Source organism: Erythrolamprus reginae, chromosome 11, assembly GCF_031021105.1.
Source record: "Erythrolamprus reginae isolate rEryReg1 chromosome 11, rEryReg1.hap1, whole genome shotgun sequence".
NCBI lineage: Eukaryota > Metazoa > Chordata > Lepidosauria > Squamata > Dipsadidae > Erythrolamprus > Erythrolamprus reginae.
The window spans coordinates 30,452,784-30,465,405 of NC_091960.1; the positions used below are offsets into that span (position 1 = coordinate 30,452,784).

Below are 12,622 nucleotides of genomic sequence, written 5' to 3' on the forward strand. Positions count from 1 at the left end.
GAAAAGTGTTCGGAAACTTCAGATCGTGCAAGAGCTATCATGGGCTTTCCCAAAAATGCCCATGTAACACCCACACTCTGCAGTCTGCATTGGTTGCCGATCAGTTTCCGGTCACAATTCAAAGTGTTGGTCATCACCTATAAAGCCCTTCATGGCACCGGACCAGGGTATCTACGAGACCGCCTTCTGCCGCATGAATCCCGGCGACCGGTTAGATCCCACAGAGTGGGCCTCCTCCGGGTCCCGTCAACAAAACAATGTCGTTTGGCGGGGCCCACAGGAAAAGCCTTCTCTGTGGCGGCCCCGGCCCTCTGGAACCAACTCCCCCCAGAGATTAGAATTGCCCCCACCCTCCTCGCCTTTCGTAAGCTCCTTAAAACCCACCTCTGCCATCAGGCATGGGGGAACTGAGATATTCTTTCCCCTTAGGCCTTTACAATTTATGCATGTTATGTTTGTTTGTATATATGTTTGGTTTTACAATAAGGGTTTTTTAGTTGTTTTAGTATTGGATTTATATGATGGTTTTTATTACTGTTGTTAGCCGCCCCGAGTCTATGGAGAGGGGCGGCATACAAATCCAATAAATAAATAAATCACCCCCACCCTTGTCAGTGGACCATTAAGGCCAGAGCCTAGCTCATTCATTCCCCCAACTTTTGTTAATAGCCTGGACCCGTCTATTCTACATAACAAAGATCTACCTCCTTCAGACAGAGCCATCTAGCAAACAGAAACTCACCACTGGCACTTGGGAAGATTAACATCAGCAAAACCTGGGACATAGACAAATAGAATAGAGTAGAATTCTTTATTGGCCAAGTGTGATTGGACACACAAGGAATTTGTCTTTGGTGCAGATGCTCTCAGTTTAAAAGAAAAGAAGATGGATACATTTGTCAAGAGTCATGGGTTACAACACTTAATGATTGTCATAGGGGTCAGATAAGCAATGAAGAAATATAATATTAAGGATACAAGCAACAAGTTACAGTCATACAGTCATAAGTGGGAGGAAATGGGTGATAGGAATGATGAGAAAAACTATTTAGTTAGTAAATAGTTTGACAGTGTTGAGGGAATTATTTGTTTAGTAGAGTGATGGCGTTTGGGGAAAAACTGTTCTTGTGTCTAGTTGTCTTGATGTGCAGTACACTGTAGCGACATTTTGAGGGTAGGAGTTGAAACAATTTGTGTCCAGGATGTGAGGGGTCAGTAAATATTTTCCCCGCCCTCTTTTTGACTCGTTCAGTCTACAGGTCCTCAGTGGAAGGCAGGTTGGCAGCAATTGTTTTTTCTGCAGTTCTGATTATCCTCTGAAGTCTGTGTCACTCTTGTTGGGTTGCAGCACCAAACCAGACAGTTATAGAGAGGTGAAGATGACAAACTCAATGATTTCTCTGTAGAACTGGATCAGCAGCTCCTTGGGCAGTTTGAGCTTCCTGAGTTGGCGCAGAAAGAACATTGTTTTGATGTTAGGTGACCATTTTAGGTCTTGAGATATGATAGAACCTAGAAATTTGAAGGTCTCTACTGTTGATACTGTGTTATCTAGTATTGTGAGAGGAGGTAGAGTGGTAGGGTTTCTCTTAAAGTCTATCAATGTGGTATGTCTGTATGTATGTATGATTGGTTTTTTATATAATGGGTTTTAACTGTTTTTAGTATTGGATTATATTGTTTTGTTACTGTTGTTAGCCGCCCTGAGTCTGCGGAGAGGGGCGGCATACAAATCCAATAAATAAATGAATGAATTAATGAATTAATGATGGGTGGGTGGGTGGGTGGGTGGGTGGGTGAGAGGCATCATTCCAGGTATGTATAAATAATATTAGTGTTGGAAGAAATGTTGTTTGGTTGACGGGACCCGGAGAAGACCCACTCTGTGGGACCTAACTGGTCGCTGGGATTCGTGCGGCAGAAGACGGTCCCTGAGGTAATCTGGTCCGGTGCCATGAAGGGCTTTATAGGTCATAACCAACACTTTGAATCATAAGAATACTGTACTTAGTTTGACTTGTATCCCTTGTAGCACATTTCTCTTTCGACCCTCATACAATTATTTTTTCCTTGTTCATTCCATGGAGCGAAGAGGCAACAACCAATATTGGGAATGTTTCATTGCAGAAACAATGAAACATTCCCAGTTGCTCCGATTATGCTGATCTGGTGCCTGGCAATCCTTTCTACCTCCTCTCAGGGCTGGGCTGGCCTGATCATTGTCCCCGTAATCCTGATTTATTCACTTGGCAACCTCTGCAGGATACTCCTTCCGGTGTTCCAAACAAACAGAGTGACTTAATGAAATGGTGCACAAGGTCATCTTGAACATACCTAGAGATGATGCAGTGCTACAGAGCTTATTTTTATTTTATTTTTTACAAGGGCTCCCTTCTTTTCATTCATAGGCCCCCTCCCCTGACCTTGACAGTAGGGCAGGGAGAGTCCTCTTGCGCTAAGGCCAAAAGGGAAGAGGGTGAAGGGAGAAAAAAAGGTGGCATTTATTTTTGGCTGCACATCGCCCTGGGCGTCCATAAATGAGAATTTCTTTGCCTCAGTGATTCTGCCAAGGACACATGTAATAGGTGGCTGTTTAGCTTGCTGACCTCCAAAATGTATGAGGGGCGGGGAAGCGGGAGAAAGCCTGAGCGTTGGTCCAGCGCTCTGGGAAAAAGACTGATAACATGTGGCCATAAATCAAACCCATGTACACTTTTTAAAGCAGTTGGTTTAACAGCTTTCGGATGGAAGAGGGGAATTATGTAATAGCTAATGTAATAATATTCCAGGCTGTGGCTGGTTGACTGGCTGGGGAATCATGAAATGTAACAGGCTGGCTTGTATTTGTTCTGTGAGTGGAGTGGGGTCCTTGGTTTTACAAGGCTTCTGCAAAGGTAGGATAGTCAGATAATATCAGGGGTCCCCAAACTGGGCAACTGAAGGAAAGTTGGAAATTCAGAAGAGCTTTGTTTGGTGGATCATAGATATTCTTTCATCTGATCAACATTTACTCCTTCTCCCCGCTCCCCAAAACCATCAGAAAGTGGCAGAGATTTCTGCCATCAGAGCACAGGAGTTGCTACTGAGTTGTTGTCCTTCTCCTCACCATGGAAAAGTGGGGGATCTACTGTTTCTTGGATGCCCTAAGATCGAATTGTACAGTCTATTCCTAGACCCTTCATGTGTTCCCTGGAAGGTTCAGTTTACTACAGAGGTCTGCAAACTTGGCAATTTTAAGATTTGTGGACTTCAGCTCCCAGAATTTATAGCTGGCTGGAGAATTCTGGGAGTTGAAGTCCACACGTCTTAAGGTTGCCCAGTTTGAAGACCTCTGGTGTAGGCTGAAAGAGGAAGCAAGTGCTAAGGTCACTGGTGAATTTATTGTTTCAGAAAACAGGACAGAAAGAAAATAATGGTTAATCCCTCATTTTTTGAAATTAAAAAAAACATTTGTAAGTAAGATGTACAGCTTTATTGGACATGGAGAACATACCATACTTTGTTCATTCTTCAGTAAATCTTCCTTGGCTTAAGAAAGGTGTTGCCTTTGTGCACATGCTGCACTGAGTTTCTCTTTCTCATGGTCAATATGATCTTGCCTATAGAGTTACAGAAATGCTTAGCTTGGCAGATCAACGTTGGAAATACAGTGCAATTCTGGTTGCCCTGGCTACCCAGAGATCAGTCTAAAATGCATACAGTGTAGTTGTTGGTGGGACAAACAACATTAATACTCATTATCTGGATGAAGCAGCATATGGTACTGTTTCTGGAAGATAATCGGATGAAGGCCATTTCTTTTTTTCTGACTCGGAGAAATAATAAACACAGGAATTCTGCTTACTGAATCCTGCTTACATTGTGATTCTTATCTGCCTGTGAAGGCTCATCAATTCTAAATTTGGAATACTGGACGAGAGAAACGGTGATGATGAGAGGCAATTTTTATACCAAGGCAGTCACTGAAAGGTTTCACAAATCTTGGTAAGGCAAGGTTGCAGCCATAGGCAAGTTATATGCTGAGATTCATCATTTTTAATGCGGAAGTTCTCAAACGTTCTTGGTTCGTCCTGCCCTTGGTGTCCCAATAATTCTTTTCACGATGCACCTGGAAGTTTATGCAGTATCGATTAGAAGTTCATTACTGTGTTATTTTCCATTGCTCCTGTGAGTTAACTGGAACAGCCCGAGGCACCTTGGCACATGGTTTGAAAATCATGGGCTTTGTGTAATATTCAACCTATTAATATGTACAGGTATGAAAAGTAAATAAACTTAATGCCTTGTACAAACCAGTCATCTGTGAGAGCAGATAACTACTTCCTTGAAGCAAACATATCTCAGGGACCGCCTTCTGCTGCACGAATCCCAGCGACCAGTTAGGTCCCACAGAGTGGGTCTTCTCCGGGTCCCGTCAACTAAACAATGCCGCTTGGCGGGACCCAGGGGAAGAGCCTTCTCTGTGGCGGCCCCGGCCCTCTGGAACCAACTCCCCCCAGAAATTAGAATTGCCCCCACCTTCCTTGCCTTTCGTAAGCTACTTAAAACCCACCTCTGCCGCCAGGCATGGGGGAATTGAGATACTCTTTCCCCCTAGGCCTTTACAATTTTATGCATGGTATGTCTGTATGTATGTTTGGTTTTTATATTAATGGGTTTTTAATTGTTTTTAGTATTGGATTATTATTGTACGCTGTCTTATTATTGCTGTTAGCCGCCCCGAGTCTCCGGAGAGGGGCGGCATACAAATCCAATAGATAGATAGATAGATAGATAGATAGATAGATAGATAGATAGATAGATAGATAGATAGATAGATAGATAGATAGATAGATAGATAGATAGATAGATAGATAGATGGCATTTTTCATGTTACAGATTCAGCCTGGTTCTTAGTTTCGCAAATCTGAAACTTGGGTTCAAATGCCCATTGTGCTAATATCACTGGTTACATTTAAAATCCATAATACCTCGACTCCAATGTTTTGTTTCATGGGATTCCTATGATTGTGACAACAATATAAAGCAAGGGTATCAAACACTATTTCATTGAGAGCCACATCAGGGTTGTATTTGACCTTGGGGGGTGGAGTACGGCCAGGGGGTGTGGCCAGCTCAACATCAACCAATCAGCCAGAATGATCAGGGGACTGTAAACTACAATATACAAATAGCAGTTGCAGGAACTGAGTGAGAGCGGTCAACCAGTGGAACAGAAGTTGCCTTGCGGAGGTTGTGAGAGCTCCAACACTTGAGCATGGGGTTGGACTAGATGACCTACAAGGTTCCTTCCAACTCTAATAATAATCAAATCGAGGCTCCGTTTTTGGACACGATCCTCCCGAGCTCTGTTCTCAGTGGCCAGAGTGCTGCAGGAGGGGAAGGTCTCATCCGTGTGGTTGCTAGGAGCCAATTTCAATTTGATGACATTATTCAAATCTAGAAGCAATAATAATGATAATATCAACCACTAGATGGCAGTATGAACATAGCATTATATGCTATGTTATTTAAATACAAGAAGGCCTGTCATTACAGGAGCCTGTGTTTTCTGTAGATATTGCAATAAAAGGTATTTTTTTGGGGGGGGGAAGGAAAAACCAATGAAGCAACGTTCTAGATAAGTTTGTTTATTGAAGTAAGCTTTAAGATACCTTCATTATGTGTTGGGAATTTTTTTCCTATCCTTAGGAAAGATTTGAAGCACTTTTTATGATCTACGACGCTCATGTTACGTTCCAGTTATTTAAAAGCTTCCGAAGAGTAAGGATAAACTTTAGCAATCCAGAAGCAGCAGCCAGAGCACGGATAGAGCTACACGAGGCAGATTTCAACGGGAAAAAACTGAAGCTATATTTTGCCCAGGTATATGTGTTTCTTACTTGAATCCCCTGCTTTCTATTAAAAATAGAAATAGTTCCCAGGGACCATCTTCACTTCTGTTCCAAATCGTCTATTACAAACTTGGCAACTTTAAGAGTTGTGGACTTCAACTCCCAGAAAGCTATGCTGGCTGGAGAATTCTGGAAGTTGAAGTCCACAAATCTTAAAGTTGCCACGTTTGAAGACCTCTGGTCTACTAGCACAGTAGTTTTTATGTTAGTTAGAATAATTATCTTGCCTTTTAAAACTCCATTTGAAATCCTTGCTGGCAAACCCTACCTACCTGCTTTCATAGGGTACCTGTAGTCCTTTCACTGCTTGGAGACGTTAAATGCATCCTTCAGGAATAACTCGTCAGAACAGCTGACCAACAAAATGGCTAGAGAAAATCCTTTCTGCTGGGAAATCATCTGCATATGACCATCTGTTTCTTGCAGATGTGCTGCGATGTACTATATCTTAATGGTCAGAAAATCAGGATTGTCCAGCTTGATACTACAAGCCCACACACAAAGCATGCACAGTGTTCTGGACTTGGCAAAGAACAATGCATTTTTTAAAAAAGATTATTTTTAATAGGGTATTATTTCTGTGCCTTCAATGAGAATATATCTGTCGAACATTGGCGACAGGAAGGGCCAGTAAACACTCAGCTCCATTCAGTTGCCCAGATTCCACCCTGATGCAAGGGATTATGAGGTCATTAAAAGATGATGATGATGATGATGATGATGATTTCTGTGCCCTGTATCAGTTATGCAGAATGTCTCTCCTCTTTATTTCCATTGTGGCAGTCCTACAAACATAGTTCCCTCTAAGCTGAGCAGTGAGCAATCGCTCACTTAAAAATCATCATCAACTCAGAGTTTTCCAAACCTGCCCAGAAGCCGAGAGGGAAATTATATTATTATTTCTGTGTCGCCCAGTCCCGAAGGGACTGTCGCTCAGACACTATACTTTTCCGCCCACCCCAAAAAATTTTTAGAGAGAACACTGCCTACAAATAGGCAAGAAACTCTGTAATATATGGAACCCTACAGGGAATCTTTCCATCTTCTTCCATTGGATTCCTTTTCGTCTGCTCAGAATTCAGCAACGTTCTCCGTAAACTGTAGGCCTGTCTACATGTCTATGCAGACTATTAACAATATTGGAAAGTCACCAAAAATCCTTGGCTGGAGATAAAATCTTAGCCTAGCCCTGATTCCGCAGGGAGTCTTCAGCAGCTTGCGTAGCTGTAAAATAAAATAGGAGTGATCTTTCTTGCCAGAATACTGAATAAGTGGATACTTAATGGATGGGCACTTAAATAGACTCTTAATTTGGCTCAAGCAATGTGTTATTTACTACCTACCCTGGTAACTGTTTAACTCAAATAGCCAGAAGAAAATAAACTATGCACTTGGAATCCAATCAGTGAAATGCAGCCCCAATTAATCTTTTACAGCTTTCCCAATCTTGTGTCCTCTAGATGTGATACAGTATATTATACAACAAGTTCCAGCACTTTTAATGGAAATATTAAAAGAGAAAGCAGGACTAGAGAGACTTTGTAAAAAAATTTAAATGATACGTTATGTGCCTTATTGTTCTGACAACATTTGTTCTTTCAGGTTCAGGTGCCCAGTGAAGTGGGAGACAAATCGTACCTTTTGCCCCCCAAACCTGTCAAACAGTTCCTGATCTCCCCACCTGCGTCCCCCCCCGTAGGATGGAAGCAGAGTGAAGATGCTACTCCTATGATAAACTATGACTTGCTTTGCGCTGTTTCAAAATTGGGGCCTGGTAGGGATGTTTTATTTTCTCCCCATGTTCTGTACAGATGCATTTATCTCTATACAAGGCCTAGTACTGGAATTCACCTCAAAGATGCTGGTGCTGATGAAGTCCACAAATCTTAAAGTTGCCAAGTTTGAAGACTTCTTTTTTAGATAGTTTAAGAAGGGAGATGGGCATTCAATCAGGCTATTAATGAAGAATGGACTTTGATGGATGTTTAATAGCCATTAAACAACTTGAAATATCCTTTAAATCATAATAAAAGAGACCAATTAATCTTCATTTATGTTTCCATAAATTGGCCAATCTGTAACATAATTTGTTGGTCTAGGTAGGACCTTGGCCTCTTCCAGCTTCAGAGCTCTAAGTTAAAAGCAGGGTTTTTTTGTAATAAATCATAGCAGATAGTCCAGCATATGGCATTTTGGTTGACATTGGTACGTAATGTTATCTATCAGACAGTGTTTCAAAATATTATATTGGAGGCTTTGTGCTCAATTATATAAAAGCTGTTCTGTGAGACCCTATAAAATTTGTATCTGTACATTTATATTATCCTTCCCCAACCTGTTGCCCTTAAATTGTATTGGGCTTGAGTTCCCACAGCCCAGGCATCGGGTATTGATGTCTATTATCTCTGGAGGGCCCCAGAGATTATTAATCTGTATACAATAAATAAGATCATTCAAGAGCTTGAGACGATGTGCCCACCCAGGTTTTGACTATGGCACCACCCTCGGTCCCAGGCAGAGGAGACAAGACAGAGTGGCTGAAGTTGCCTTGAGATTCTGGTGGCTTGAAGAGATGCTGTTCCACAGAGTGCTGAATGTTAGACCCTATTCGTGAAGTGGGACATAAGAGTTCAAAGGGGGCAGTTACCACTGCACTGGCCTCCTTGCTGCTTAATAGACTTTTGCTACTCAGTGCCCTGACTGGACTGGCAGCAGACTTCCCCAGATTTAGGTTTCTGGAGGACTCTGCCTTCCCTAGACATAGAATTAGAGACAGTTTGGGAATTTACAGTCATATGGCAAGGGTACAGCAAGCTGGCTGGAGAATTCTGGGTCTTGAAGTCCATACATGTGTTTATGTTTATTAGATTTGTATGCCGCCCCTTTCTGTAGACTCGGGGCGGCTCACAACACAATAAAAAACAGTTCTTAACAAATCTAATAATTTACAATTTAAGATATTTTTAAAAACCCATTATTAAGCAGACATACACACAAGCATACCATACATAAATTGTATAGGCCCAGGGGAGATATTTCAGTTCCCCCATGCCTGAGGACAAAGGTGGGTTTTAAGGAGTTTACGAAAGGCAAGGAGGGTAGGGGCAGTTCTAATCTCAGGGGGGAGCTGGTTCCAGAGTCGGGGCCGCCACAGAGAAGGCTCTTCCCCTGGGGCCCGCCAACCGACATTGTTTAGTTGATGGGACCCGGAGAAGGCCGACTCTGTGGGACCTAATCGGTCGCTGGGATTCATGCGGCAGGAGGCGGTCTCGGAGATATTCTGGTCCAATGCCATGAAGGGCTTTAAAGGTCATAACCAACACTTTGAATTGTGACCGGAAATTGATCGGCAATACATCTTAAAGTTGTCAGGGTTGAGGAGCGCTGACATAAAGGATTGCTTACCAATGCCTGTCTTACTCTCTAGGGGAAAAGTACGAGCTTCATGCTGGAACCGAATCCACTCCAAGCGTTGTGGTCCATGTGTGTGAAAGTGAAACGGAAGAGGAAGAGGAAGTGAAAAATTCCAAGCAGAAGATAGTGCAGACTCGGCGTCCAGACCCACCGCCCGCCTTAATAAGTGAAACAAAAACTCTTGAATGTATGCTAGAAGTAGGTGGGATGCACTACTGATTCAAAGCTGTTTAATCATGGCAGTGGATGATTACTCCCATTTGCATTGCTGCATCCTGCGTTGCAGCAACAGACTCCTCTTGCTGTCATCTCACATCAAGAAGACATTTTGAAGAGCACTTTAATTTTTAAGGTCAACTTCCAAGATGTAGCAAATCCACTAGGCTGCCAATCCTAGGAGAGTGCCATTTCTGGTAATCTGTGTTACCATTCTCTTGGTGTTTGTTAGGCCGAAGGAACTTGGCTGCCGCCATTTGTATATGGGCTAACACATGGTTTTGTATGTGAGTCTCTCATGCATATTTTTGTGTGCTGCTGTATACCATGAATCTGATTCACTTGATGTTCTAAGTAATCTAGTGACAAATTATACATGTAATGTACAATGTACATTGTTATCAGTAGGAGAATCTCAAACTGTTTTTGAGGTGATAGAATCAAATATCCAAGCAGGTTCGTTTTTGTGGTTTCTGGGTTTGGTTTGGTTTTGTTTTTCCTTATAGGTGCCATAATTGTGTGTGTTGAATGTCAAGATATTCTTGTGAATTGGTGTAAGGCAAAACAAAAACAAATTGGGAGTTGTAATAGTTCTTTTCTGCCCACTGCAATTAAGAAGGGTTTTAAAAAATGAAATGCCTATAAGGATACAGTGGAGGATGGATTCATTACCTTTGAAGCACATCTCAATCAGTAGTTTTCCACCTACTATGGTTATATCCTACATGAAATATTTCTGAAGCAAAGGAGTGTCTTCTCCTGAAGCTTGTTCTCCATGGCCTGTTTTCAGAATATTCTGGTTGGCCAAGCAAGTAGATAGCCCTCTCACTCTTCACTTTCCCCGTCACTTTAACTATTTTCCATTTGTGTATGTATTTATCATTTCTAGGATCAGGTCCCACATGCTGTGCCAAGATGTTTAGCCATGGTTTGTTCTACAAGCCACAGTAACCTGGTTTGTTGATGAAGCTAAGCCAAAAAAAAGAAACCAGCTGCAATTATGTCTTATGCAATATGTGAATCAGCCTGCTGTGTTACAGAGAATGCAAGTCCGCATTTCCCAGTGAGCTTCTGGTTGAATTTGCTTGTTTATTGCCTGATTTTATTTTTCTCCCCGGCATCCAATCATGTAGCTTAATGATTTCTGAGGAAGAAAGGAAGAGGTAAATCAAGATAACTTGCATTCTGCTGTGCAGGAGGTTCAGGTACAAAAACTTGAGAAATAAGGTTAGACCAGTTGTGCAAATCGCTCTCTATGCCTGCCTTTCTCTTCCCAATGTCTTTCTCCCACCTTTATTCAATTATTTCTGTAATAGTACATGTCTGAAAGTAAATACTTTTTATGGCTGAAATAAATGGAAAAACAGATACAGAAAGTGTTGGGTTCTACTTTATCTCTATAATCATCAACTATGACATATTCTTTGTGATCCAAACTGAATTCAGGGCAGTCAGTTTTTCATTTTATCTCTTTTTGTTGAAGCAGCCTAGAGCTGGAGATGGTGATCTGTTTTCCTTATATAACTGCTAGATTTGGGCAGCCAAAATGCAAATGACCACCAGATGGCAGCACATACAGTTTCCTTGTTCTCTTTGCTGCCCCTAGTGGTCATTGCATTTTTGTATCTTAGAGTTAAAATTAGAGATTAATTAACGAGCAGCTTTAGTTCTGCTGCTCATCCTTTAACCTCTCCTTGGCTCAATTCCCGGGGGGGGGGATCACTTGGATTTTTTGCATTTTTTTCTAGAAAGAAAAGTGGGGAAATCACAAATAATGCCTAGCTGCTTATAGCGATTCAGGATACTATTTAATTTTAAGCAGGATTTTGCGTTGATAGTAGATGAATGATGTTTAATTTTAAAACTCTGGTATCACTAAATTTTACTGGGTGGTCTTGAAGCAGGTAAATTTTCCATCTAATATATGAGAATCTGAAGGATCGTTGGACAACTGTAAGCTCTTTTGATGCAAATGTATTAATTTAGAAGGCGATGACTAAACGCTGCCAGAGTAAGCCTTCATTTTTACTGTTTATTTTAAGAACAAAAACTCAGCTGAAGTTCCCCACAATGTGACTTAATTCTGATGTGAAGTCAAAACTAAACTCAAAATTCTTATTCTATAGAGAATTATTGATTATTGACAGTAAAATGTGAGGAGCCTGCTTTGTCTCTGCTACAGTGATATATTGTGGAGCACAGAACACCATTTGGGAAGAATTAAAATACATTAAATGATAGCCAGGAATCTCATTGGCCCTCTGCATTTGTGAAGTTGTGTGCTTATTTATTTATTTATTTTATTTATTTATTTATTTATTTTATTACTTAGATTTGTATGCCGCCCCTCTCCGAAGACTCAGTTCTCTTGTTGCTGATGGATTAGAGAGCAATGTGATGAGAAACTCAACAGTCGTGAGGTTTGCTAGCAGCACACTATTGGAGAAAGTGGAGATTGGGGTCTCAGCCTTTCATAACTTCCTACATTCTCAACTACTGTATTTTTCTGACTATTAAGACGCACAAGTGTATAAAATGCACCAAAATTTCAAAGAGGTAATTAAGAAAAAGAGAGGTTTTTTTTGTTCCCGGACCCCCAGGAGCACTCTGCAGGCCTCCCAAACCTTCTGCACAACCCGTTTTTCGCAAAAAGGGACCCATGCAGAGAGTTTGGGAAGCCTGCAGAATGCAGGGCACTTGGAGAAGGCAAAAATGCCATTGTTTTTGCAAAAAATTGCCCTTTTTTTGGCCCTTCCCTCAGCCCCCAGGACCATTCTGCAAGCCTCCTAAATCCTCCCCACACCCAATTTTTCGCAAAAATGGGGAGTGGGGCTTTAATAGGACAAAAATGGCTTTATTCATTGTATAAGGTGCACTGACATTTCCACCCTCTTTTAGGTGGGAAAAAGGAACGTCTTATACTCTGAAAAATACAGTATATTCTCAAATTGCTGCTGGGAAGTCCCAGTTGAAGAACACTGAAAATGCTGGGTGTGCTCTTTTATTCACCCATCAGGAAAATAGACACCTTGGCAGTGTATGATTTCAGGCCATGTAATCCTCTACCTGCTTTCAAATGCCTTCTGTAAGAAGCGAGA

General features: G+C 41.6%; 1 protein-coding gene across 1 annotated transcript in view; it reads left to right on the top strand.

The window, feature by feature from the left end:
* The window catches only part of RCAN3 (RCAN family member 3), a 28,419-nt gene extending 17,525 nt beyond the window's left edge, over positions 1 to 10,894 (top strand). The window contains exons 3-5 of the mRNA XM_070764942.1: positions 5,692 to 5,865; positions 7,497 to 7,668; positions 9,322 to 10,894. Of these exons, the coding sequence (XP_070621043.1) occupies positions 5,692 to 5,865; positions 7,497 to 7,668; positions 9,322 to 9,527 (552 nt within the window). The 3' untranslated portion in view covers positions 9,528 to 10,894. The remainder of the gene's footprint in view (positions 1 to 5,691; positions 5,866 to 7,496; positions 7,669 to 9,321) is intronic.
* Positions 10,895 to 12,622: the final 1,728 nt, after the last annotated feature.